Consider the following 26,463-nt stretch of genomic DNA (forward strand, 5'->3'; position numbering starts at 1 on the left):
CAAATCACTTGTTAGTGCAATGGGAGCCATTTCCCTCATGCTTATGAGGTATTTCAGTTCTTCAGTCCTTTCCACCCTGAGCTGTTTCTCTTTGTGTTCAGTAGCTATTAAAAACTCACAGAGTGAGGTTTTTTTGTGCTCTTGCTGTAGGCCTAATTGACAAATGTTTGCTGCCTGCCGTTATGCTAAGCCAGTATCTTTGAAAATTAACTGAAGACTTTAGTCTAATTTGGAGACTTTAAGGGTGAATAAATATCATGTACCCCAAGGCAGGTGAGGCAGATAAATTAAAAATGGCATCTAACTGTACTGGAGACATGCTTATGCCTAAAGCCTTTGTTTTGTTTTCCCTACAAACAACTTGACCCAATCAAACAACGTGAAATCAGAGAACTCCCTGGTCAGTCTTCTGGAATATCCCTGTGAGCCTCTTCTAGGGAAAAGAAGCACTACTAAATGTTTGGCTGCCTCTACACCAAGTATTAAAATGTCATACTGTTTTTCCAGCCTGAAAAATTCTGGTGACCTTACTGGCTGAAACAATTAATGCTGAGCCAGACAGGCAAGAACAGAAAGTCTTTGGGGATCTTCAGCAAGGCTGAACTGCAGCCAAAACTATTGAGGAAGGTGTGAGAACTGCCTTAAAACTGGTCAGTACTTTGCTGGGTAAAAATACTGGAGCTGCTACTCCACATTTGAGAATAAGAGGAATATCTCATCAGAATTAGCAAAGTCTTGATTTCTGGCCATGCTTGAAGTGCACTGTACTGCACCCTTTATTGGTGTTGCACGAGGAGAAATCAAGGGTTTGATTTACCTTGGAATGACTATGTGATTATGATCCTGCAACACATTACTCATCCAATCTCCTTTGTGTTGGGCAAAAAAAGCCTTATTCTATTCCTTCTAAACACAAATGGAAAGTGAGATGACAGTACAAAGCAGAACAGCTTCTATAAACAAAGCAAATTGTGACAGAAAAATTTGCTGACTTTATGAAAATGGGATCAAAAGTACTGCTTGGTTTAATAAGAAACTGGCAGTATTTTGTTTTCTTTTAGCTTCTCCTTATCATCTCCTGTACTGCCTCTGTTTCTTATGTCATCACTTCAAAAAGAAAATCCATCACAGGAGGAATTCTGCTGCTTAGAATAAGGATTTAGTCTAATAGCATTAGACAAATCTCTTGACTTTCTCCGGCTTTCTGCATTAGAAAGAAGGTGGGCTGATTGATCCAAAGCATTTTTTTTCAGAATGTCTAAAGAATTAGAAGTCCCATTTTCAAAATTATTTTAGGCACTTTACCACTAAGTCCTTTAGATAGATATTTTGGCTCTTCTTTAGTCTCTTTTGAAAAATGAATTAAATTCATATAGCACGCAGATGTATAAAAACTGAGTTTCCCTCCTCTCCTAAATATCCTCTCGAAATGGATATTTAGCTTCAAGAGATACAGTAAGCCTACTTCAAGAGTAAAAACTCTGGAATAATTTTCCATTTAAAAATCTGGAGAGCATCAACAAATACTTTAAGAGTGGCTCTTAATAAGCTAATTGATTTCAGGAATCTTCAGAAAAGTTTAAAACCATTTTCTGCAAAATGTCTGGTCAAACATTTTTTTAGCTTAATAATAAGAAACTGTCTTGCCTTTCTGAATCTGTCTGGTTCCTCCAAAGATCCAGCACCCTGTTTAAAAGAAAGAAAAAAAAAAAAGCAGCATGAAGTTAAGATCCCAGAGGCGCCTGTAAACGAGTATTCACCACACAGGGGATGTTTCTTTCATATTCATGGTCACCTGGACAGAGTGAACCAGCAGGAGATTTTTTTAATGGGCTTTTTAACAACATTAGGCAGAAAGATTACATGTTTTTAGGTTCTTGACTACTTGAAACAGATGAGCAGTTCTCCCAGCAATACCTTTGACTTTACTGACACCTATTGACTCTGTTAATGCTTACAGAAGGTTTTGGTTAACAAACCATGAGTCATTTCAATCAATGGCAAACACAGAAACATGCTCTTTACTAATAAAGTCATGCTTACCTTCCATGCATTTTAAAGGATTTATGTTCTAAAAAAGCTGTGGATTTCAAGAAAATGTTTCTCAAGGCAGAAAATTTTAAAATGTCTCAAATTTTAGGTGTTCAAGTTTGAAAGCCCTTGTATACAGAAAGTACCAAATGCAAACCTGTAAATTCTAATCCTTTGATTATGGTAGCTTGAAGCTGCTCAGATAATGTGAGTAGTTAAGCTAGAAAAATATTAATTAATAATTATATATGGTTATGCTAAGAACATGGGAGTACCTTTAGAATGCCCTGGAATATTTTATATATGATGATGTATTCTGCCATCCTTAGGATGTCTTATATATAACAACTAGATAACTTCTTTAATAATTTGGTTTTTGAATTAAAATGTCTCCTCTTTATTTCATTCCAAATCATTAACCTATAAGGACAGTTTCAAAAGGGACTAGGTCCTTCTGGGCAGTTACTTTGGATCAGTTCAGTCAGTGACTATTCTGTCTCACAGCAGGAGGCACAAATAATGAACAGTGAATATATTCTTACTGCGGGAACTCCCAGAAAAATAATTCTATGGAGAATGTTGTGTGCAGAAAGGGCAAAAAATAGAAATCCATGTGCCCAGAACCAGGCACACACCCAAAGTATTCACACACACAAACACCTCTCAGATCCCAGCTGCATGTCTCTTTTCCATTTACTATTCTGGTTTGAAACTTTCATCTCAATAAATATCTTGAGCATAGCGTACAAAGGGAAAAAGCACACAACTCTTAATTAAGCAGATTACACATGAATACTGCTTAAGTAAGACTAGCAATGTGAAGCAGCCTGAAAGAGCAATGGCACAGCTCAGCAGCTGTCACTTACTGGTGAGCTCAGGGCCTCTCTCAGCTTGGATTTGTAGAGCATCCATCGGTAGCGCAGCTCCTCCAGGTCCTCAGAACTTCCCACCACAGGATGAAGATGAAGGAGGTCCTCAAAGAGATGCTGACCATGAGGCACACGAGACTGCAGCTCCTAAAGGCAAAGACAAGGCTCAGCAGCAACTCAGGATTCAGGAAGGCCCCACTTTTTAAATCAGCATTTGAAAAAACAGTGATTTACACACACATTTATTTTTGTTCTTGCTTTATTGGCCTGAAATAATATGAAACTCACCTGCAGGACTCCTCTAGCCTTGGATATTCCTGTGTTTAGTTTCTAACAATGCAACAAATCTAACAAATTGCCATGGCATTTGGCTATACTCCACAGGAAGAGTGAGAACAAATATTGATTTGACACTGATTTTAATTAGCTTCTTTTAATGAACACCTTTGGCATAGCACATTGGAAATGTCCAGCCCAACAGCTAAATGCCAGGTGTACTCCTTTCCGTTCTACTCTGGTTCTGCCAGACCTTTCCTAGTAGATAGGATGAAAATTGTCCTAAATTCCTGAGCTTCATCTACTCTAGAGTCTCATACAGTAGAGTGCATAGTGTTTGATTTTTTTGTATATTTGTTCTTGAGGATTTTTTGGAATTTTTTGTGGGGATGGTGGGTTTTTGGTTAGTAGGTGGAGTGGTTCTGGGTTTTGTTGTTGTTGTTTGGATTTTTCTAATTCTGAAAGAGTTCACACTTATTGCAGTATTTCTCTCCATTCACCCCCTGAAAACTAACCTCAAGTTTGCTCTGGTGTGCTTTAATTTCCTCTGCAGAAGATGGAGTCCCAGCAAGAATTTTGGTCAGTTTGGTGTTTTCTCCTTGGAGCCACTCTTCAAAGTCATGTAGGAGCTTCAAGTGGCTGCTTGCAGTTTGCCCTTCTCCCATCTTTTCCTGGGATACAGAACAACAGGAACAAAAAAGCCCTCACTGTTATGTTCAGAAGTTTCCTCTGAAGGACTGACTGTGAAATCTTAACCTCCAACTTTGTAACCCACAATATCAGATGAAGGCAATGAAACTGTTCTTGTGAGGCTGACATGAAGGCAGACACAGAGTCCCCATCTCACCTGCTTATGGTTGGGGTCGACATCAAAAAGGTGGAAAGTAGGTCTAGACATCCATCTGCTGTCCAAAAATGCTCTTTTCTTCTTCTTGTCAGCCACTGGTCTACTTAACTGCCACTTTTTGAGGAGGCTTGGAAACACAAACCCAGAGATATCAGTGCAGTGAACATTTTGATGGGGGCTGTGGGAGACAGCTCTGGGAAAACAGCACTATTGTTGTTATTATTATATCATTATTAATACTAATAACACTATAACTATTGAAGTTATTCCCAATCAGAATGTCTCACAGCTGCACCAGGACTCTAGTTCTGACATTTCTAAGTGTTTTGTTTACTTTTATTTAGGGGACTAAAAATAATACCTTGGCAATATACCTTTCTTTCTGGTTGCAGGAGGCAGTACAATCAAGCCTTCCTCAATTTTGTAATTTATTTTTTGTGCCTGACATATTCTGACAGTATGTATGAATACAATCATACATGCACAGCACACCATTAAATATTAAAACAGACTAGCAAACATGAGCAGCATTTCAGCACTACACAGTGGAGGCAAATTAAATTAAGTCTTCATTTCCTATCTAAAGAGAAGATTTTTAGCTTATACTTCTTCAGGTTTGCAAAAGGCACAAATCCCATTGCAGATACATCCTCCTTGGAGGTATCCCCAAGGAGAACAGGAAAATGAGACAGAACAGCACAAGTCACCCAGTCTGTGCCAAATTTCCTCTGACACAGACTGGCAGAACAAGAGTTAGCCAGGCCATAAGACACTGCCTACTCCAACACGAGGTAAAGGAAGATTCACAGACATTGTGGTTCACAGAGTCTTAAAAAGGGTTTCTTAAAAGTAATGATTTTCAGTTTACAGACAATTAAATAAAATCTCTAGCATTATGGTATGACTGTTCACTTTCACAGCACAGAGCATAAAGCCTCAAGTGTGTCTGTTCTTACTGCAGTAAAAAGAACCCCATGGAAGTGACATAAGGAAGACCTACATGAACACTTACCCCATTGCCATCTCCTTCAGTGATTTCCATGACTCCTTCAGCTGATCCAGCTCTGCCTGGACATGGGCAGTCTCTCTGGAGAAGAATTCTCCATGACCAACTGGCCATGGGTTTCCACAAGGTGCAGCTGGATCTCCTTATCTGGAAACTCAGCCAGCAATCTCTGAAATGCAAAGCCCTGAAATTACTCCTAGGTATCCTGGGTAAAGTGGAGGCTATGTCACACCGAAGGCCACGTTCAGTCCAGGACTATGCTGGTTTTGTTGGCACTAGCTAGAACATACCTAGAGGGAAAAAAAATGCTGCAGATGCTTCCAAAGAGACAACATAGGTCAAAGAGCTGATGGGAGGACTTTGAGGGTGCATGATGTCAATGCACCTCCTTCTGTAGCCTTCCCATGAAAGACTTTGGTCTCCCATATGAAGGCAACAGCTGCCAGCTGAAGTATCCTGCTAGAGTGAATTTAACATGCAAAGTACTGCCACACAGGAAAAAGCTGGCAGCTTTGGACCAGCTCAGTTAAACAAGCAGAAGGCCAGCTAAAATGGCATCAATGTTTAATATATTGATGAGTACACACAGGCAAAGGCAGATATTGTTCAGAGAGATAATCCTGACAGGAACAGACCACCTACCCTTGGATAATAATTTATCCATCTCAACACTGCCTACTCATTTTCACTGCTCTTGTCTGTTACATGGCCCCACATCCCAGAGCACATCCCAGGGCAAAGCAGAGAGGCAACAGTAGCCAACAATCATTGCAGGAGAAACACACATCATTACTCTCCTGAACCCAAATATCCTCCCTAGAAACCCCCACGCTTAATGTCTGAATGCTGCAAAGTGAATAATTAACATCTTAAACTAAGATGCTTTTCTCACCTCCAGGTCTTCCAGCCTGCCCTCGGTGTTCTGCTCCCCATCAGCATCCTGGCAGGAGTCAATCTTCTCCCTGGTTACTGAGATCCACTGCTGGAGGTCAGACAGTTTGTCATTATATGCCCAGTGCTTCTGAACGTGGTCTTCACTCTGCTGTATCATCATCTACAAATGATAAAAATATGTCAGCAACCAAAGACAGACCAAAAGCACTTTCTTTACTGGCTCAAACACTATGATGGGCACTAAACCTCATGGGGAAAAAGGAAAAAAGCAGCTATTAGTGAGAGACAAAAAACCTATCCTTTTAGCATCAGTGATGTGCAGAACACCTCCAAGCTCCTGCAGGCCTGAATTCAACCACACGGGGGGGGTATTAAGAACTAGAATAGCTCCCTTCCTTCTCAGCTGAAAGGGAATAGAAACTTTGCATGCTTTTACAGTCAATATCAAATACATCTTACACTCCCTGAATCAGAAATGACTGTACAGATTTGTTTGGCAAAAGTTCGGTTCAGTGATAAATGGGATGATTGAAATTGAAACTAGAATTCCACAGTGCATGTTCAGGTAACACCTTAACACACACAATTTTATAGTGAACTGCATAGCTAAGGTAACTTCATGAGCTCTTCTTCTGAGAATCTTCTGAGATTGCTCTGGAGGTCACTTTATAGGTATGCTTGCAAGCTACAAAATGCCTCAGGACAAAGCAAGTATTTATACAATTGCTGCACTTTTCTCTTTCCTCAACTTTTAGATCACAAAGCCATAAAATCCCCAGACACTTTGGTACAAACCCCCTCTCCTGTAATCTGTGAAGTGCAAGCATCACCATGATAATATGAGTTCTTTTGGTCAGAAATCTCAGGCCCACTCCAGAAACAGTTTATATAGACAAAATGCATGTGGATGGCATCCTATTCCCAAGGGAAATCACATTAGAGATAATCAGAGAATCCTGGAAGAGTTATCAAAGTCTTAAGAATTCAGTGCTTTCTTTCCCTGAAATAAAAGTATCTGTCACTCAAAGTATGTAATGTCATATGCTCAAAGATGTTTTAAATTTTTTTAAAATAGAGGCAACTGACAACCCCTCAGGCAACTAAAAACTTCCTTAAGTTACCTCCAGTGATCTCTTCAGGGCCTGAGAATCAGATGAGAGTTGGTTCATTTCATGCCTGTGAGTGGTATTTGACTGAACAAGCTTCTCTACCTCCTCCATGTGAATTGCAAGCTCTGCCAAGTCATCTTGGATCATCTGCAGAGGAAAAGACAGATTCCATGTGTGTAGTGTGCTAGGTATGGCATGGACTTTCAAAAACATACACCGAAGGTAGCTTCATTTGACAGTGTGAGGAGGAAAAACCCAGCAAGAACCAGTGTCATAAGAGAAAATGAACTGTTTTGATGCCTAGGAGTAAATGTTTCTGAAAAAAATAGTTGGATGTCCTTTACATGTTACTGGGAGCTAACAAAGAAGATAAGTTGCTGAGAAGTGACAAAGGAGCCATAGTATAACCAGCAAAGAAGTGTGGTGATAACACCCTGTGGTCACCAAGGATGAGGTGCCACAGTACAGCTGAGCTGTCACAGTCACCGTGGCAGGCACGTCCCCTGTCCCTTCTCCTCCTGCTCCTCTCTCCCCTCTCCCAGGTATGTAATCCCACTGTATGCCTTCAACAGGCTCTACTGCATGTTGGACCCTTTGCTGAGCCAGTTCGAAACACTAACCAAAACATTATCATCTTTTCCCATTAATTTTTTTTTTCTTATCTTGGACAGCTGAATCAGCTGTGGAGTAAATCCAGCAAGTGTCACAGTTAAGTGACAAGGTAAAGAGCAGAAAGATGAGGATACAGAAGGAAGTGGAACAGTGGAAACTCTTTTGAGGAAGTTAACCTGAACCAATCTTTCTTGTGCAGTTTCACTGCTAGTGGGAAGTGTCAGGATACACTTTCTTTAGCAATTAAACTAGTCCAAGAAGGTGTACCACCAACAGCTCCAGCTGCTTCTTCCTTCCCTCAAGCTCAGTTTGACAGTGCTTCATCTGCACTGCTTTAATTTCATTCACTCATGCTATAAACTGGACCAAATGAAATTATCTAACACACAATCGAGGGGAAAGGTACTGAATTCCCAATGCTAAGAAAATATGAACAAACAGGAACCACAGTTAGCTGAGGATAACATGGCCAAGCAATACTGTAATGTACCTGGAGTCTCTGGAGTTGTGTCTTTTTACCCAAGAGGTCAGGCCGTGGTTCCTTCTCCAGATCTAATTTGGCTTTGATGGCAGATAATTTCTTCTGCAATGGTGCAAAACCAGCATCAAAGTTCTTATGTTGCAATATCAAATTCTAGGTGGAGAAATAAGAAAACAGGTCCAGCATTTAACATATATACCTTGACATTGTGTTTTGTCAATATCTGCTTCATATTCAGGACAAACACTGAGCTACACTATGCAACAGACCACAAATTTATTTGAATATTTGATCAACCTAGGGAAAGGGATTAGTACTAAATTTATATGTATAAAACTGGCTTAGTAAAGACTTCATCTTTGTCTTTATCACAGGCAAAGACAGTATATGAGTTTTGTAGTTCACCTGGAGCTTGCTCTTGCTTTGCAGCAGACTTTTGTGTAGAATTTCTCTCTCCTTTGAAGCTTCAGCTACTTCTTGAAGGAAAGACACTGCTTTTTCCTCACCAAGCACATTGTTTAGCACATCTTTCTTTAGCTGTAATGTCATCAACCTTTCTTTGAACTGGGAGCTTTCAGCTAGAGCAGCCTGAAGGAGAAAAGTTCTTCCAGTGAGATCATACCAAAAAAAAAAAAATCATATAATCATATTATTCTCACACAAGTCACACAACCAAAGCAGTACAACAAAGTCAGGTAAAAACAGCATGCTGGGCCAACAAGGGGTAACAGAAGGTACCTGGACAGTGCCCAGTTAAAGGAAAAATCTTCCTGATAATGTTAGAGGCACCAGGGCTGCATCCATTTTGTGAACAGAAAGAGAGGTAAGCTGTACTATGGAAAGAGTTGTCTGTGCAGAGGAGAGGCCTAAACAACCAACAGAAAGGACAGCTTGAATGCTCATCCTGAGGATAAATTCCATCCCTGTTCACAGACACATTTATTCTGGAGATCACAGGGATGACAAAGTAACAAACATACCTTGCTGGGAACATGCACTAATCGTGCATTTTAATCCCACATCTATATCACCACATAATTCTTTAACAGAGTCCACAAACTTCCCATCCAGGGAGATCTGGGCTAATGCTGAACAGTATTATCATCATTGTTAAAGATACCTAGCATTTTCTGCAGCCTGCTCAGCTGACACTCCAGTTAACCAAATGGAAGGCAGAAAATAAGGCAATGTGCTACAGCTGAAGCCAAATAAAGAGCTCCATTCCTCCTGGGGGGTTTCCTGCCACACTGGCAGCACCTTCCAGCTGCTGCTGCCTGGCAGCTGTAGGCAGGCTTGGTCAAACCCACATTTCTGAACTTAGCAACAGCTTTGCTACCTCAATGTGAGCCAGCTCTGGTTCTGCAGTCTCCAGGAGCATCTGGACTGATGGCTTCCACTGCTCAAAACTTTGCAGGGGATTTTGGATGAGTCTCCACAGCTGGGCTTCTGTATCAGTGCTCATTTTAGAAGTCTTGCTTCTAACACTGTAGGGATAAAGTGACAACCAAGAGAAGGATTATGAAGAAATCCAAGCCCAAACATTCTATTCTTCAAGGCATGAATTAACACAATACTGGGGTGTAAACTATACACAACACAAAAGCCTCAGTCTGTTTTGCTGCCTGAGCCTGCTGTGGCATACCAGCAGCTGCTCTGTCAGTCAGAGACATCTGACAAAACTTTATTTAGATGTCTCAGAACACATTTGTCTTCTGTGCAACTGTGTATCAGGAGCTACTTTACTTTTCTAGTAGCCAGTAATCTTCCCTTGTATGTGAACTTTCTTAGCTGCTGTCACTAGTGTGATTTAACAAATCATGTTATCAGAGCAGTCTCACTGACTCATGGGAGGAACAAGTCAAGAGGGTCTAGAGTGTAATTGCAGTTGCCTGGAAAAAACAAGGTTTTGTTTCTTAAAAAAATTACATTAAAAAGTCTTTGATAACCTTATGTTAAAACAAAAAGTGAAAAATGCATTTTTATGTATTTATGTATTCATATAGAATTATTTTAAATTTTGCAGAACTACTTGAATTTATATTAGTACATAGAGGTGATTCTGATAAAAAAAGTATTTGTATTTATGTATATGTACCCACATACATACACAGCTCTATTATTGGGGAAAAAAAAATAAATCAGCAAACCTTCAATGAATATCCAGGCTTCTCTTAAAAAGAACACAGCCCAAACACAGCCAAGTGACAAGGCCCAGCAGTGACACACCCCATGCAGCTGCCTCCTGTTTTTCTCAGCTTGCAGAATCCTGCCTGATGTGGCAAAATGCAGCCCAAACTTTATGTTCACAGGGGAACAGTATCTTGCAAACTCACAAGAGAAGCAGGTGAGAGCAATGCCAAGCAGGATCAATACTGCCTTTCCATAAACACAGAAATCTTACCTGTGTCACTGGGCCATGACGGGGCTGAACAAAGGCAAGTTTGCAGAGGCCAAAAGCTCCGCAAATAGAAAGTTCTGACTTTACTGAACGCCCTCTGCCATTTGCTCTGCTGCCCCTGCCAGGCTCAGTGGGAAACTGCCAGACTTCCCAAAGAAGCCTTGGAGAGAAGCTGGCAAAGAAGCAGCTGCCATTTTCTGCTCAGAGAAGTCCCTGCCTTCTTTGCTCCTCTTTCAGCTTTGTTTACTTGCTAGTTTTTAAACTGCAATCCTTTCCCACAATGACCTATAACCCTTCCAGCAGGACAGCATACTGTGCACAGAGGGAAATAAGCTGGGATACAGGAAGAGAACTGACCTTCTTTTTTTCCCTTAAAAAAATGATCCTTTCTTCTAGTTTGCAAAATTTGCTGCAGCTTCTTTACTTCCTGATTCCAGGCAGCCTGGAAACGGAAACACTGAAGTCTGGGAGAGGCTAAACTTTCAGAGTTTCCAACCCAAGGCAAGTTGAAAACAGGAACATGCATATGAGCTGCCAGGAGAAGGGGAATAAACTCTGCCAAATAATTGCTAAGGCTGGTGAGTCACTGCAACAAACTCAACAAGGGAGGGCCATAATTCTTCTGAACCGTTTACTACCACAGCTCCTGTCCTGATTTTCTAGTTGCTGGCATGAAAGGCAAGCAAAATACATAAATTATTATTATAAAATGCTAATTAGATCAGATTAGCTGCCAGCAATCTAATTTTCTTCAAACCATACACAACATTAATGATGTAAGAGCATTGCTTGAAAATTACCAGGAGCCTGCAGCTCCCAGCAAATGGCTAAAATTATAGCTTGACTGAAACACGGAGGCGGATGTAATTATCAAAAGCTTTTTTTTTCTACCCATCACCTACAATTGGATGGCATATCACTTTTTCTTAGGCCCCTGACAATCCCTGAGAGAAGATTCCCCCCACCATAATCAGACTTTCCAGTACCTTTGATACTGCTGTATTGCAGAGACAACACTCTCAGCGTGTGGCTGCACATCTTGGGAAAACCGTAGCAGTTCCTTAAGCTGAGCCTTCAGCCTCTCAATCTTTGACTCTTCTGCAGCCAGAGCTGCTCTTGTTGCCTTTATTTAAAAAAAAAATGAGCTGATCACACCTTCACACCTTATATAATGTCTGCCATATGAAATAAGAAGTAAGGCTCTGTCTCAGGGTATGCACAAATCCCCTTTCAGTGGTTTTTTTCCTGGTTATAAGGAATATGGCCCTTGCTAAGACAGAAAACATTCTCAGCAACAGTTTTTTTCCAGCAGGCTCTCTCTCCTCCCCTCACACTGCCCAGCCTCTGCATCTGATCTGCAGGGTTCACTGTTTGAACAGAGCGAATCCCAAACAGGCCTGGTTTCAGTTCACTGGTTGCAGTATATAACATGAGCTGCATTTCTGGAGCAGTCTTAAAAGCATCTATTTGCCTGAACACATCATTCTCAGAGCTCACATATAGAGAATGTTAATTCTAGGGTGACTCAGGGAAACAAAAACAACTAAAACCCATGCAAATTTAGCTGGATTGAACCAGTCTAAATTTTTTTGATCCTTTTTGCATATACTTTTCCCAGTTAGTCCTGCACAGCTCTAGATATACAAAGAGCAGTGAAAGGCATTTTGAGAACAGATAACAAATACAAAACCAGCCCTCAAGAGAAAACGAGTAGTAAAGATTCTTATCTACTTAATGCTTAATGTGTGACAATTTTTTTGCACTCATTTTTGCAGCAGATTGGTTTTGGTGTACATACTGGATTGTTACAATCTCGGGACTTCTTAGTACTGATGATGTGTCTGCTAGTAAAGGAAGAGAGGTATCTATCTTACAGAGGTGATGGGTATGACATAGCAATGGTCTCACCAAATACCTCAGAAATATGTGTACTTGTGTCTGTCAATGCACTTGTGTCTGTGTATATATATATATTCAGTGAGGCATTAATTTCCTGCTTCTTTTTAAGTGGAGCAAATTGTGTTGCTTGCTCTGTATTGTGCTCTTTTTGCATATGATCCCTTTGAACTCTAGGCATAAACTGCAGCACATCCTCCAACCCTGCTCCTCCTGTGCAGTGTAAGATGAAGGCTGGGGCAGTTGATTCCATTGCTGGCAGTCACATTTTCCTCAGTGTGTTTCACACACACTCATACTCCTTCCTTATCATCTCTAACCAATGGGACAGGCATCTGTTGGATGTGACTATGCATGTCCAGTCTCTGGCTGCACTTGATCCTCCACACAAAGAATAACAACTTACATTGCATTTTTTCCACAGAATTACAAACTCATCTTCAGTCTTTTCCCCTTCCCCAGGGTCCAGGTCATTTTCTAGTCTCTGTAGGTCTTTCCTCAGCTGCTGGATGTCTGCTTCTAATTGTCTGGCTTGGGACTCATAGGCACTTTCAGACTGTTGGATCTTGAGCAATCTCTCCTCCTCCTCACTACTCAGCAGTTTCAACTTCTCCAAGGCTTTTCTTAGCTCTTCAAGTTCATCCTTCAGTCTTGCAGATCCAAGTGGAGAGGTATTCTGAATCACCTCTGCACACTGATTTTCAAGGTGCTTCCATTTCTTTCCACCACTCCTAATGTCTTTGGCAATTTCCTGCAAAAAGAAGTTAAATAAAGATTATCTGCAGGAATTGGAAGCTGGAGAAAAAGCTGAAATCAGTAGGAAAAAAGACCACCTCTCCTCGTACGTATTTTGGTTTTCACTTATTATTTCAAAATATGTCTTTTTTCAAGAGACCAGAAGCCAGGGTTAGTCATCTGACTGCCTTCTGAGTAATACTAATTGTCATTGTTTCTGAAAATATTGGTTTTCATTAATGCTTATAACTTGAGATCCCTGACAAAGAGAACAGGAGCTGCAGGCACTAGACATATATTAATAGTTGGATCTCAGAGATTTTAAGCTAAACATTAAAAGCATTAGCACCAAAATAAAGGATATTGTTCTGAAAACTGGTATTTTCATCACCAGCTCTAAACTCTCAAAAACTGTGAACCTTCAGGGTCTAACTGGATCATGTTTACCAAATCTGATTTATTTAAACAAGATTCTCGAAGAATCACATAACCGTTTGAGCTCAGGCTTTAAGAAAAACAAACCAGACCAGTTTGTGACTCATACTGGAAGAACCATACATACAAACAGTTTCAGGACCTCTTACAACTCATCTGCCCTAGCCCATGCTAAAATCACCATCTATTTTGTATGTGTAATTCTTTTCTCAAGAACACCCTTGTATGGTTTGAGCAACACACATGGGCATGAAAAACACACAATCCTAGCTCCTTGTTAGAGCTATATTGTTCAAGGACCTTCAGTGCCTTTAGCTTGTCCTCTGTTGAAGTCTTGGTTGCTCCTCCAATGCAGCAGTTTAATTTCTCTGTGACACCACTCAGCCACGACTGAAACTGGGTGACATTGGCGCTGTACTGCTCATGTTCCTTGGTTATAGTTTCAAGCAGTTTCACTCTGTTCTGTAACAAGAGACATCAGAAGTGGTGAGAACTGTGCTTATCTGGCTCTTTTTCCTTTACATTGTAACCCAGAATTTATAAACAAGACTCCCTTTTCATGAGCCCTGATAACACTTGGCCTCCACAGGAATTCAAAGTTTACCTTGAGAAACAGAACACCAAAGTACACAAAGGCTTGCTCCTGTCTGGACTTTGCTGCAGGCTCTCAATGTCTGAGTCTCCAAGAACACAAAGTGCAAGGCCCTGTCAGCTGAATTTCTGGCTTTCCAAAATGTCCTACTCTCTCATTAGAAGAAGAAAAGTGACAGAAGTTTGTTTCTGGTCTTCACTTTGAGAGACAAGCAGTTACATTCCTCTTGTGGGTTAAAAATAAACATGAGCACATCTTATCTCTCCAAATGAAAATAAAAGAATGCAGTAGAGGCATAAAAATTGTTTTAAATAGTTTTCTTTATTTAAACAGACTGCATTGAAAATGACCATCACCTCCAATTGTGTGGTCCAGGCAGTTTTGTACTTACTCAGCAGGTCACAAACTATTCTGGGGTGATATCACAGACTCTGGAAGCAAATTCAAGCCAATGGAAAGCAGGCTTCATTTTTCAAGTTACTGCCTGTGCACCCTATAACCAACAATCCCTGAATTTATAAGGGCCTGCACATCATGAGCTGCTGCCTGCTGATCCAGTCTGGCACTCCTCACAAGTCAGAGTCACATTTGCTCAGACTGGCCTTGTTTGCCAGCCCAAGTTCAGGTCTTTTTGATTTTGACACAAATCACCTGCTCTGTTTCACTAGTACAATATTCAACATAAGTATTATCTTCTGCAAAATCAGACTGATTTTTTCTTGCCCTTCTCCAGTTGGCATGGAGAGCAATTGAGGTACACTGTGGTTAGATTAGATTAAAAAAAAAATCACTCCTTGTGCAATCCATTTAGAGCTTGCAGCAAGCTTGAAAGCACCCTTTGCTCTCACAGACAATGGGCCAAGTTTCATTTTGTGTAATACAGGACACAGCACTGGCCTCTGAGCAGCTGCCCTCCAGGGCAGGTAGAGTGACAGCTGCAATGGTGGGTAGAGCTCAAAAGTCCCCTTTGCATTTCCCTTGCCCCTGTGAGGCTCTGGACAGGTCCCCAAACCTGCCAAGCTGCCTGAGGTGGCAGTGAGCCATGTCCATTCTGCCAGCCTGCTCTCCAGCCAGGCCAGAAGGATCCCCCATGTGCTGGGGGTGGCAGTCTCTCTGGGACTCTGCCCTTCACCCTTGGGACAGGCTATGCCCATGGTGCACTACAAAGCCACCACCCTGCAAGTGGAACACCACCAGCCTGTTTTTCACACTGCCACTTCAGTCTCTGCTGACTTTTGCAAATCCTGAGTGACTCCCCTCAAGTTAGCTGACCTGCTGTGAGACAAAAGAGGGACAGTTAAGGGACACTTGTTTCCCATGGAGGATGAAATCATTAGAGCATGACCTTTAATAGCACCAGCCATACACAGGTTTGGATGAAACCAAAGGGTAGAATTATGACTGCAGACTTCTGTGTCCAGCAGAACACCTCACTTGCTAAATCCCCATGTGTTAATTCGATTCTCAAATCTGCAGACGCTAAACAGTTCATGCTTCAACCTCAAGTCAAGGATCTGAAGAAGACAGCCTTACAGCAGTGTAAAAGAGCCACACATCAAAGTGACCCAATTCAGGCTAAGCTTATTGACTCCAGGGAATTAGATTATTTTACTGGAAGAAGCTCCAAAAGGCATAAATCAGAATAAAAAGCAGAGATGCTATTAAGCTCAAAAATCTTAGGCTGATATACAGGGGTTTCAAAAGGAAGTCAATACAACCTACCCTTGGCCAGCTAAAATAAAGGAATAAGCAGTTTGGGTTGGTCTGTGAGGTCAAGGAATAGATGCCATGGATCTGGACAGACTGTGCTAGTTGTCACACAAAAAGCTTAGAAAAAGTTGGCTAAGCCCTCCTCCGACAAGAGTTACGCAGGAAAACTTTCCAATGATGAAAGATAAGGTATCACCTGCTCCTGTTAGGTTAGCTGCTTGGGGAGCAGCACAGTGGGAAATTCAACATCCATATTCATTAGGCTATCATGAGGAGACATGCCCAGCCCTGAGTACTCAAGGAAGGTGGACAGAGGCTTAGGAAGCCCTGTCCCCTAAGCTCTCTTCACAGTCAGGGAAGGCAAATAAGCCCCCTCTGGAAGGCAATCTAGAGCACATAGAGGAAGTTCCTACTTTAAATCCCTCTGTAGTGTCTCAAGGAGAGTACAGAAAGCTCCTGTAGCCCTTCCTGGCACTTTTAGTCTTACCCTTGAGGTACCTTTGCAAACTATTGTAAGTATCTAGGTTTCACTTAACAGAGACAACACAGACTGAAATGAATCTGATGTGCTCAGAAGTATTTAATATATTTCCTAAATATCAACTTCCCATATATCATAACTTTTCTTAGCATCTTCAATCATCATTTATGCTGAAACATACAACCATTTACATCTGCATATTTTTAATTTCATGGGCAAGGGAAAGCATGTAGGAAATGGCTGCCACATCTAAAAATATTCCTATCAATGTAATTAAAAGATATGCTTTAAAAATTTGGGAATGTTAAAGACACATGTTAGCACGAAGAAAAAAAAAATAACCTCCCACCATTTGCTCATACCAAAGAAGCAATATCACAGGCAAACCATTTAAGAAACACTGTCCAAGAGCCTGCCTTCTGATAGAGCTGGACAACTGCACAGGGTCTAAAAATGCCCTTCAAGCACCAGAGTAACAAACACCAGCGAGCTCCTGTGCTCACGCATTCAGCTGGCATCTGCAAGTCACATTTAGTCTGGCCTCTCATCATGTGAGGAGCCAGAACAATCCCCTTACAACTCCTGTGTCTCTTCCATTCATTCATTCCTCCTGCCCACTGCAAGAGGTGGCAAGATTTCCCTAACAAATGTTATACTTTCCAACACAATTCCCAAGGTGCCTATCACCTTGGCATTAGATAATAAACTCCTCATTTACTTCAGTTGCGAAATCCAAGGCTTTCCAACTCCCTTCTTTGTTCCATACCTCCTGAAAGAGAGATTTCTTAGCTGGATTCTCTCAATCCATCCTTCTACGAAATGTGGTATTTATAACCAATGCCAAAGAAAAGCTTTTTCTAGCGTCTCAGTTGGCTGGAAACATAAAGACATATTTTGTCTAACTAGTATGAGCCACTTCCTGATCTCATTTACACCAGCACGTATCCAAGTCGGTTAGAGAAATCACACCATGTAAAATCAGTCTCACAAAGGTCACATCCTGGCTTTGAGTATTCAAATTACTTATCTAAAAGAACAGCTTTATTAAAATAACTAATGACTGTCTCCAGCTTCAAAACCAAAGACATTTTTGGTGAGGAGGGAGAGAATGATAATTTTAAATGGCAATCTAGACAGACAACACCTGAATTCCCAGGAACCTTCTTATTTGAATACTCAGATGCCTTGTAATCAAGGCATCTACCTTTAAAAATAAATAATCAGTGTTATGGCCCAAGTCTGCTGGTGGTTTCTCTGTGGCAGCTGCAGCTACAGAATTTCCAAACATACTCTAGATTTTGGAGAGACATGAGCAGTAGCTGTATATTTATGGCTAAAAAATATCTGAACTACATGCTCACAAAAGATGCCAGCTTAGGGGTTTTCTGTCCCTTTTGGGGCTTGGGGTATTTTACTTCAAAAGAGAAAATGTATCTATGAGGCAAGCAGGGCAATGGAACAAGCATCTGAATGTTGTTGTTCCTCCAGTGTGATCTGAAGTTAACTTTGTACAACGGCATCCAGGGAGGGAAAGCATCCATCACTGTCAGGCTCCTGTTCTGGACTGGTGTGTAGGTGTGGGAATTAATAGAAGGCAGCATTATAACAGAGGCAGATAGCAGAACCAATGTAATGAAAATTATTTGTACCAGGTAATTCCAGCCTATGAAATTCTGGAATGAACAAAAACTAGGTTTTAATTTCTATAAGTTTGGTATAGATGTGTCTCTCTATATATATATATATATTTAAAATACCCCTTTAAGTATTTCTATTGATTTGATTAGTAAGAAATTGAATTCTTCTGCCTATTCACAGATGTCTGCCCCTCAGCCATATCACATGGTCTAATCCTGTCATTATTTGAGTTTTAGAAGTGAAAAGTACAAGCATTTTCTGAAATCTCTACGCAAAAATAGGGTGAAAGGAAATCACTAGTATTAAAAGATGAAGCAGGATATCTTACACCAGCCTATCTGACAACTGTTCAAGCTGGAAGATTAGTATTGGGCAAGAATTAGTATCTGTGTGCATGAAAATCTTTCAGATAGTGGAAGTGGCCACTGAGCAAAGTGTTGGGCCAGAGCTGACTCCCACCTCTTTGTTTCCCAGTTCTGCAGGCAGGGAGGGCAGTCCTGGGTCTCAACTAATCCTACTTCCTCCAGCAAGGCTGTGTCCATGTAATATTCCCTGGCTCCTGGCATGGGTACTCTGCATCTGGTTATACATGAACCACTAATGTGCTGAAAGATGAGGAACAATTCAAACTTTATACAGAGATGACCTAAAGCAATATTCACTAGGTCACAGCAAGCAGCCTGCAGTTACTTTACAGCAACACACTATAAAGCACCATGTAAGAGCATCCCAATTAACATGACCCCAGGAGAACAGCTCATCTTGGGACCTGACAATTGTTTCAAACAGTCCATTGACTGAAAGCACAGGGATCCTCAGCTCTGCTTCCTTTTGCATCCCTACCAGGTAAACCCCATCACTCAAGGGGCAGGTAGCATACAGCACTATAGTTGGGAGGAATTTGAACACCTCCCACTCTTTATAAGTGTACCTGAGCTTCTTGCCTGATTCCTTCATATTCCACTCTCATTTTCTTCTGAGCATCCTCATCAACGCTGGGGTCACCTATCCTGCTGAACAATGAAGCAGCTTCCTCCAGCAGCCTTTCCAGCAGGACTGACTGATTTAGGACATCACTCTGCAAAACCTGAGCATGGCTCAGCTGCCACTGCTTCTCCTTTAAGCCAAGCTGTAACTCAATGTCAGGCTCCAAGGTGACCCTCATGTTGTGAATCCATGTGTAAAACTCATTCTGGGCTTTCAGGTACTCACTCCAGTGCAGCCAGACCCACTCAATGCGGCTGTTGGGGAGAGAAGAGAGAGGAGTTAGATGAAACGATGATGGGAGCAGTGGAGACCAACAATTTCAAAAGGCCTTCAAAGCAGTGCACAAGGTTCTCAGCAGTTTTAACTTGCTCTGACTTCTCAGGGTTTGGGTTCACTTCCCAGGTCCTCTCTGCTTTGGGGAGGAAATATTCTGTACAAGGTCCTGACCAAACTCATCACTGCAGACCATGGGGTGGGTGGGCCAGGTTGTGAAGGCAGAGCACTGAGGTTTCACTGATCCTTTCTCCCCACAAAATGCTCATGGGACTGGGATTAGCAGGGAATTGCTATCTACAATCCAGGGAGCAGAGAGAAGCAGGAAGCACTTTATGAAAACACTGGAGGAAAGAGCTGCCTCAACACAGCCAAGATTGTTTGTCTTACCTGTGACAATGAGTGATGTATATGGCTGTCTCTTCCCACAAGGCTTTAATGTCTTTCAGTTTAGAGAGTACCTCATGCTTCTTCTCCTCACTGATGCTGCGAAGAGCAGCATCTGCCTTCACAAGAATCAAGTCCATTTTCAAGCTGCCTTCTGGTTCCAGGGCACGTATTTTCTGTGAGAAAAACAAATTACACTGAAAGCATGGAAAGAAAACAAGGATAATTGATGAAATGTTAACTTTGTTTTTACCCAGGAATCATGAACTCATAGAATCATCTAGGTTGGAAAAGACCCTCACAATCACTGAGTCCAGTTGTTAACACGACACTACCATGGGATGGAAACATTTCTCTACAGCACAGACAATTAACTCTTCCCACCTAACTCCCTGCTGCAGTTTCTTCTGAAAGGAAAATAATGTTTATTCTTAAACATCATAAAGAACTGAATCTAATTGAATACCACACAGCAGTTGAAAAACATTTAAGGTAGCTAAAAAACCAGACCATCCTCTATGAAATGGCTGTGGCTGTGTTTCCATTGCTGTTATAAGGTTACACCACTGTGTTGCCACAGGCCAGCTGCTCTTCCCCACCTGCCAAAGCACAAAGAGGCAACCTCCACAGGCTACACTGCAACCTCTCCATTTTAAGCTATACTATAAGAAATCATGAAGCATATTAAAAAGGCTTTCTAGAGCAAATAAAGGTTGGTTTAGAAAAGAAGCCAAGAGAAACTAGTGGAATTTTCTGCCTGCAACCAAATTTTGCTTCAACCCTAAATTGTTAAGTTATGAATTGGTGAAAATGTGTATCTTACACAAATAGGAATGCCAGGAACTGAAAGTGGAGTCATCTAATTTTAAGTATCCAGAGATGGAAAAATCAGCACAAGTTCTGTATAATTTAACAGATTAATCATCCCCCAATTCAGATGTCACCTTTCAACATTACTTTATCCAAACTTCTGATACTATCAAATTAGCTTTTCTTGCTGCTCTTCCATAAACTCCTGGCAAACTGAAGACTTTCCAGTTTGAAGAAAAAGGCTTCTACAATGAAAACACCAAGATTTCCAAAATCAGCAATTACTTTTGTTAAAAATTAGGCCTATGGGATTTGATTATGTCAGTTATTGCAAAGGTGAGACAAGTAAAAGGCCTTTGGATCTCCAGCCCCACATTCTGGGAAGAGCAAAGCCTGTTCTTTTGGCATGTAGGCAGCACACCTGCCTGTGATGTATCAACAGTTGTTTGCAGAAATTATTTACTAAGAAAGGTGTGATTAACACAATCCAGGGAAGCACGGCAAAGGGCAGGGCAAAGCAAGAAAATACAAGCCACAGCTATCATCCAACGGGTAAAGTGTAAGACTAAAGCTGTATACTAAGCCTGATATTTTCCAACAATTAGAAGCAAACAACAGCTAGAGAGAAAGCAGTGGCTGTACAGTAATTTTTCTTTTTCAAATCTGTTTTTTACATGACTTGTCTCATTGGCTGACATTTTCATTAACAAATTAACAGAAAATAAACCACAGGAAGGAAGCATGAAAAAAATCTGGCAAGCCAGGTGCAAAAAAAGAACTGAAAACCAAACAGTGGATTTGAACACAGCCAATAGGTGAAGCAGTGAGCACATCATGAGGACATCTGAGCTGGAGACAGAAGCCAGGCCCAGAAGGGAGGCAGGATGAAGGAGCAGGACGGGGTTAAGGTATACACAGGAAGAAAGAACTTGTCAATCTTTAGAATGATGAATCTCCAAAGTGTGAGTTGAAAGAATTCTTAATATGACTTTTTGCATGTTACAGACTTCCTGTAAAGCCCACAGAAGTAAACAGGCTTCAGCAGTTCAGGCCATATCACATCACCACAAATCTTTAGACCCTATAATTTGTTATCTCTGCCATGAATGTTCCCCCTTTGCCAAACTACCACTCTTCTACTCGAGTTCCTGTGTCTCTTGTGTGTTTCTTGAGACTGTACACATTATAGCTTTCCAGACAAAAGAAAAGGGTGAAAATAATTTAAGGTTAGAAAAATAAAACTATAGACCAAGACAAAATGCTTCAGATTTTTATGACTGACATGCAAGTCTAGCCACCATCCATCACTCCATGAACAGTCTCTGTATTATGCCACAGGCAAGATCCATCCTCCAATAAACCACCGTTAAGGAAAAAGGCTGAAGACATCACTGCAAACTACCTCATCATCCATGTAAGCCTGCAACTTTTTTGTTACACTTCAGAAGAGGAAGACCAAATATAAGTAGACACACAAAAGGAGAGGCTTTGGGGTAAGCAACAATGGGAAAGATCTTGCCATTTAAATTAAAGAACAGATTACTTGGAATTATAGGTAATAAAAGTATAAAAATAGTTTAAATGTTAGTCATAGAAAGATCACCACTCCCTCCAATGGTACAAATGGGACAAACAGGAGTGTTTCCTTCTCTGAGATTACAAGACCTAGATAACATCTAATGAAACTGAAGTTAATGAATGTGAAATCATTGTAAGAGAGCAGGCACAATCTGCAACAGGATCTCACTGAGAAGAGTTATAAAATAGATTAAGTAAAACCAGGAAAAAAAAGAGAACTTTTACCTTTTCATTGAACAGATCATAAAGGGGATCTGTAAACCCTGTTATCATCAGGGTTATGGAAAAGGACAAATGAATTACTCTAAAACAGCCCATTACCAGGACACTGCAATCTTTTTCTATCAGTGCCAGAGTCCTGGAGGGGGTGGAACACTAACATGATCTGATTCTTTTATACTACATGCTGGTTGTCTGCAAATTACTATGGTAATTTGCAGACAACCAGCAACCAAATTGCAACCAAATTGCAACCAATTTGCAACCAAATTGTTCCAGGCTTGAGGAGAGTGTAAACATTTTAACCTGCCAAACCTGCTGCTCGTGTTCCAAATCAATCTGAAAATCTTGGAAGCCAGTGACAGCAAATTGCCATCCTCTTTTTCTACATCTGTAAACAATTTGCAAATAGAAAATTTAAAAGAATACTGATGTGAACCTATCCACACAGGCCCAATGCTCCAACAAGCAGGGGCAGCTGACAATATCCTGATGGAAAACTCCTGAGTGAGAGCCACCTCTGAATCCCATTGCCTTCCCTTACCTCAGTCTCTCTCAGTCTGGCTTCCAGGGCAGATCGAGGTCCTTTGGTGTTGTCATTGATCCTCAGTCTCTCTTGGATGGCCTTCATCCAAGCTTCTGCATTCTCCACGCTGCTGTCAAATTCATCCTGGAGCTGCTGAGTCATCGCATTTGAGGAAGCTGAAAGGACAGGAAACAGGGAGGTAAGCAGGTTTTGGGTAAGATCTGAGCAGGAATGAAAGGCAATCCAAAGGAGAAAGGGAGAGAAGCTAATGATATTGTGGCTTTCCTTTTTGAACAGTAATACCAAAAGCTGCAGCAGGATCGCTGTTCAGTTGAGCACAGAGAACATATCCACAGTGCAGCTTTCCCAAATGAAAATACACCAGGAAACAAAAAGAAGGTGGAGAACTGTGGGAGGATCCTTTACAATAAACAGACTTAATTCAAAGCTTTTAAATGAGATTAATTTGGTGTTTGTGTGTATTCCAGATTAGCTACACCAAACACAAACACCTTCTGTTTCTTCCCAGAGCCATGTTGGTGTAAAACTCCTCCAATGCCCTTCCAGGCTCATGTACTGAGCACCTGACACCAGAGTAATGAAGTACTTTGGCACATGCTTAACTTAGAGGTGTATAAAGTGCTGTTGTAGAGGTGTTAAAGCTGCTGAGAACAGGATCAGCTGCTTAGACTCTCAGTTAACTTCTGCTGAGACCATGCAGAGGTTACCTGAATGCACATGCAGTGAGTCTGGGATACACAGGCAATGGGAACTGGCCAGCAACTTCCAAGACAAACCACAAACAAGACTTCGCAGGGGATTATCAGCCCTGGTGGATGTCTTCTTTTGCCATCTCTTTTACTCCATACCAGGCTCCAAGCTTTTAATTTTGCTCTCCCTCTCTCCTGCTGCCCATTCCCAATCAGCAGGAACGTGTGATGCTTGGTTGCTCTGTTTAGAGCACAAGCTCTCCACTGCCCAGACAGGCTCCTTTGTGCCTGTACAATAGAGCAGAGCCATCCTAGGCTCACCCCTAGGACTGCTGGACTAAACTCCACTAATAAGGATGAGCCATAACAGAGCACCCTGTAGGTCAGCTCCACCGAAGTGAACAGAATGAGAGCCACTGCCATTCAATGGGTTTGGATCACATCCTACAACTACTGCCAGCCAAGCAGCCAGTGTTTTGTGGAAAATAAAATATTCTTCCTCTTCGTTATTCATCATTGAAAGACTTTTTTCAGGACAAAGTTTGAGACTTAATTACTGAGCCCAAGTTTGTTGTGCAGAATTCAGTTCCACAGAGCTCCTCAGCTTCCATGAAACAATTCATGTGGAAGAAGTGCTCAGTGTGAGAGGCAGAGCATGGCTCCTGGTGAAGCTAGGCCAATGGTGCTTTGCAACCACCATAGCTCTCAGCAGCTCAGTCTTTGCAAGAGAGAGCCATCATCTGCTCACAAGCAGAAAGCTCCCCACCATCCTGCCAATGTTCCTCTCCATGAGGTAAAAGGATTCATGCAATATTAGGTCCTTCCCTGCAGCTCCCAGTCAGTTTTCTTCCACATTGGACCAGAGAAAAGAAAATGTCAGCATTCACAACAGTCTGATCTGTTGCTTCCTGGCTGTCAGCAGGCTTCCTACTCAACAGGTCCCAGAACAGAACAAAAGAACTGCAGAGCAGCTACTACACCACCCATGGGGAGAGCTGGAGCAGAGGATGGGGTCAGAGCTCCTGTGCAGACCAGCAGAGTTGCATTTTCATGAAAGATGGAATTCCTACCTAAGTGAGACCTGTCAGACAGGACAGAATCTAAGGCTGTAGCTCTCAGAACCTGAGAGTAGCTTTAGAAAGAGTGACCTCACCTTAAGAAGTTTTTAAAAATAAAACAGGATGTACTGGATTTAGCGAGGGTGGTGTGGCATGGGGCAGCTACTCCCTCTCTCCAATATAAAAAACATGACAGGATATATAATTAAATCTAAAATCATTGACTTACATCACAACAGTGCTAAAGAGGAAGGCAGCTAATGGAGTAATGTTATTTTCAGTGGATTGCTAGATAGCTGTGTCCTTCTCCAACTATGACTGGTTCAGAACTGACATTTCTGAACTACAGTAATCCAGTTCTTGGAAAAGAGCACACATCTCATCACAGCTGAAAAACCAACTCATTTTCACATGAACATTTCTCACTATATCTGGCAGTTGTAGAGGGACTGTCCTCTAAAACTCCCCTAGTTACATACATACATACATACATTTCCAGGCAAACAGTTTCTGAATGCTGAAGTATGAGCTGTGGTGGTTCCAAATTATGCTATTGTGAAACAAAACCTCACAGGGCATTTGCTGGATAGACCCTGACGAGAAGTGGCATTCATTTCCTAGGAGAGGTTTCTATTCCTGGCAACATCCATATCATATTTAAAACTGGCTTCAGTACTCCAGTCACGGAGTAGCCAATACAGAACATAATGTTATCCTAGTCCTATTTTTTACATAAAGTTGAGGGCAATCTAACATGGTTAAGAAGCAGTGGAAAACCTGTTGTCATCCAACAGGAAGAAAACCCCACTCACATTCTGCCCTCATGCTGCTGCTCTCTGAACACAAGGAATTTCTGTCAAAACCTCACAGTAACACAGCCTCCCCCAACCCACACACAGTCAATCCACGTAAGCAGTCAACACAGGAAACCACAAAAAAAGTTATTTCAGTATTAAGAGCACCAGCTTGCAAAGGAAGAGAAACACTTTGCTACTCCAACTACAGGCAATAAAATATCATTGACTGATTTTGACCAACTAATTCCTGTATCTAGTACCACAAAGATGACTAAATTTAGCATGGACTCAATGCCCATGTGGATTTCATAGTGGTTACAACCTGCAATATCTGACATGGGTTTGGGCTGCCTTTTGAGACCTCCTGTCCTCCCTCTGTGCAAGGCAGCCAGATGCTGGCTGATGCTATCAGCTACAGTGCCTGACTTTTGCTCTGGAACCCTTCCCAAGCACTAACAGCATGGTTTATATCTGCAAGGTAAAAGTATGATTTCTGACTTACTCTCTGCTTGGGAGGAAGAACAACTGCTGTCTATTTGAGATATGGCAAGATCTGTAACTCCTCTGCAAGTTCTTCTAAAGCTGGGACTAATGATTAGTGGATAAAAGTTAACCATTCAAGAGCATTCACCCCATTTCTCTTGCATCATTGGAACTAAAAGATTGAGCAATACTTCTGGAGATGAAATTAAGCAATAGTTCTGGACCCTGATCAGCACAAAAAGGACAAAGGAGACACAGTGGCTCCTGGAGCCACAGAGCTAAGCTGTGGAGCTGGGCAAAGCCATCATTCACACACCAACCTGTAAGAGCAGCAGACCATTAGGGCCACCTGTACAGTGGTACAACAGCCCCTGTCCCAGGCTCAGCCTCTGGGACCCACTGTGCCATGGAAAGTCTTCCCTTAATCACCAGTGAGATCCTCTGAGCAATCTGTCCAAAACTGTTTTTCTCACAGTTATTTTCAAACACATCCAGCTGTTTAAAACCTCTTTCCATTTAATGCCACTTGAATCAGTGTATTAATTCATACTGGGGAAAGCACATTTACGCTGTAGAAATCACTTGGCATCTCTATACATGTTACTAAATTAGGGCAATAACTGTG

At 41.5% G+C, this 26,463-nt stretch overlaps 1 protein-coding gene across 1 annotated transcript in view; it reads right to left on the reverse strand.

Annotated features, from left to right (window-relative positions):
* SYNE3 (spectrin repeat containing nuclear envelope family member 3) overlaps window positions 1-26,463 on the reverse strand; it is a 54,453-nt gene that overhangs the window by 20,348 nt on the left and 7,642 nt on the right. The window contains 17 exon segments of the mRNA XM_036384029.1: window positions 1,648-1,686; window positions 2,898-3,047; window positions 3,692-3,847; window positions 4,024-4,150; window positions 5,036-5,105; window positions 5,108-5,198; window positions 5,922-6,083; window positions 7,045-7,179; window positions 8,135-8,278; window positions 8,531-8,713; window positions 9,462-9,609; window positions 11,510-11,646; window positions 12,826-13,170; window positions 13,890-14,051; window positions 18,942-19,251; window positions 19,661-19,833; window positions 22,809-22,966. Coding sequence (XP_036239922.1) covers window positions 1,648-1,686; window positions 2,898-3,047; window positions 3,692-3,847; window positions 4,024-4,150; window positions 5,036-5,105; window positions 5,108-5,198; window positions 5,922-6,083; window positions 7,045-7,179; window positions 8,135-8,278; window positions 8,531-8,713; window positions 9,462-9,609; window positions 11,510-11,646; window positions 12,826-13,170; window positions 13,890-14,051; window positions 18,942-19,251; window positions 19,661-19,833; window positions 22,809-22,966 — 2,690 coding nt within the window.

This window comes from Molothrus ater, chromosome 6 (genome assembly GCF_012460135.2).
Source record: "Molothrus ater isolate BHLD 08-10-18 breed brown headed cowbird chromosome 6, BPBGC_Mater_1.1, whole genome shotgun sequence".
Classification (NCBI taxonomy): domain Eukaryota; kingdom Metazoa; phylum Chordata; class Aves; order Passeriformes; family Icteridae; genus Molothrus; species Molothrus ater.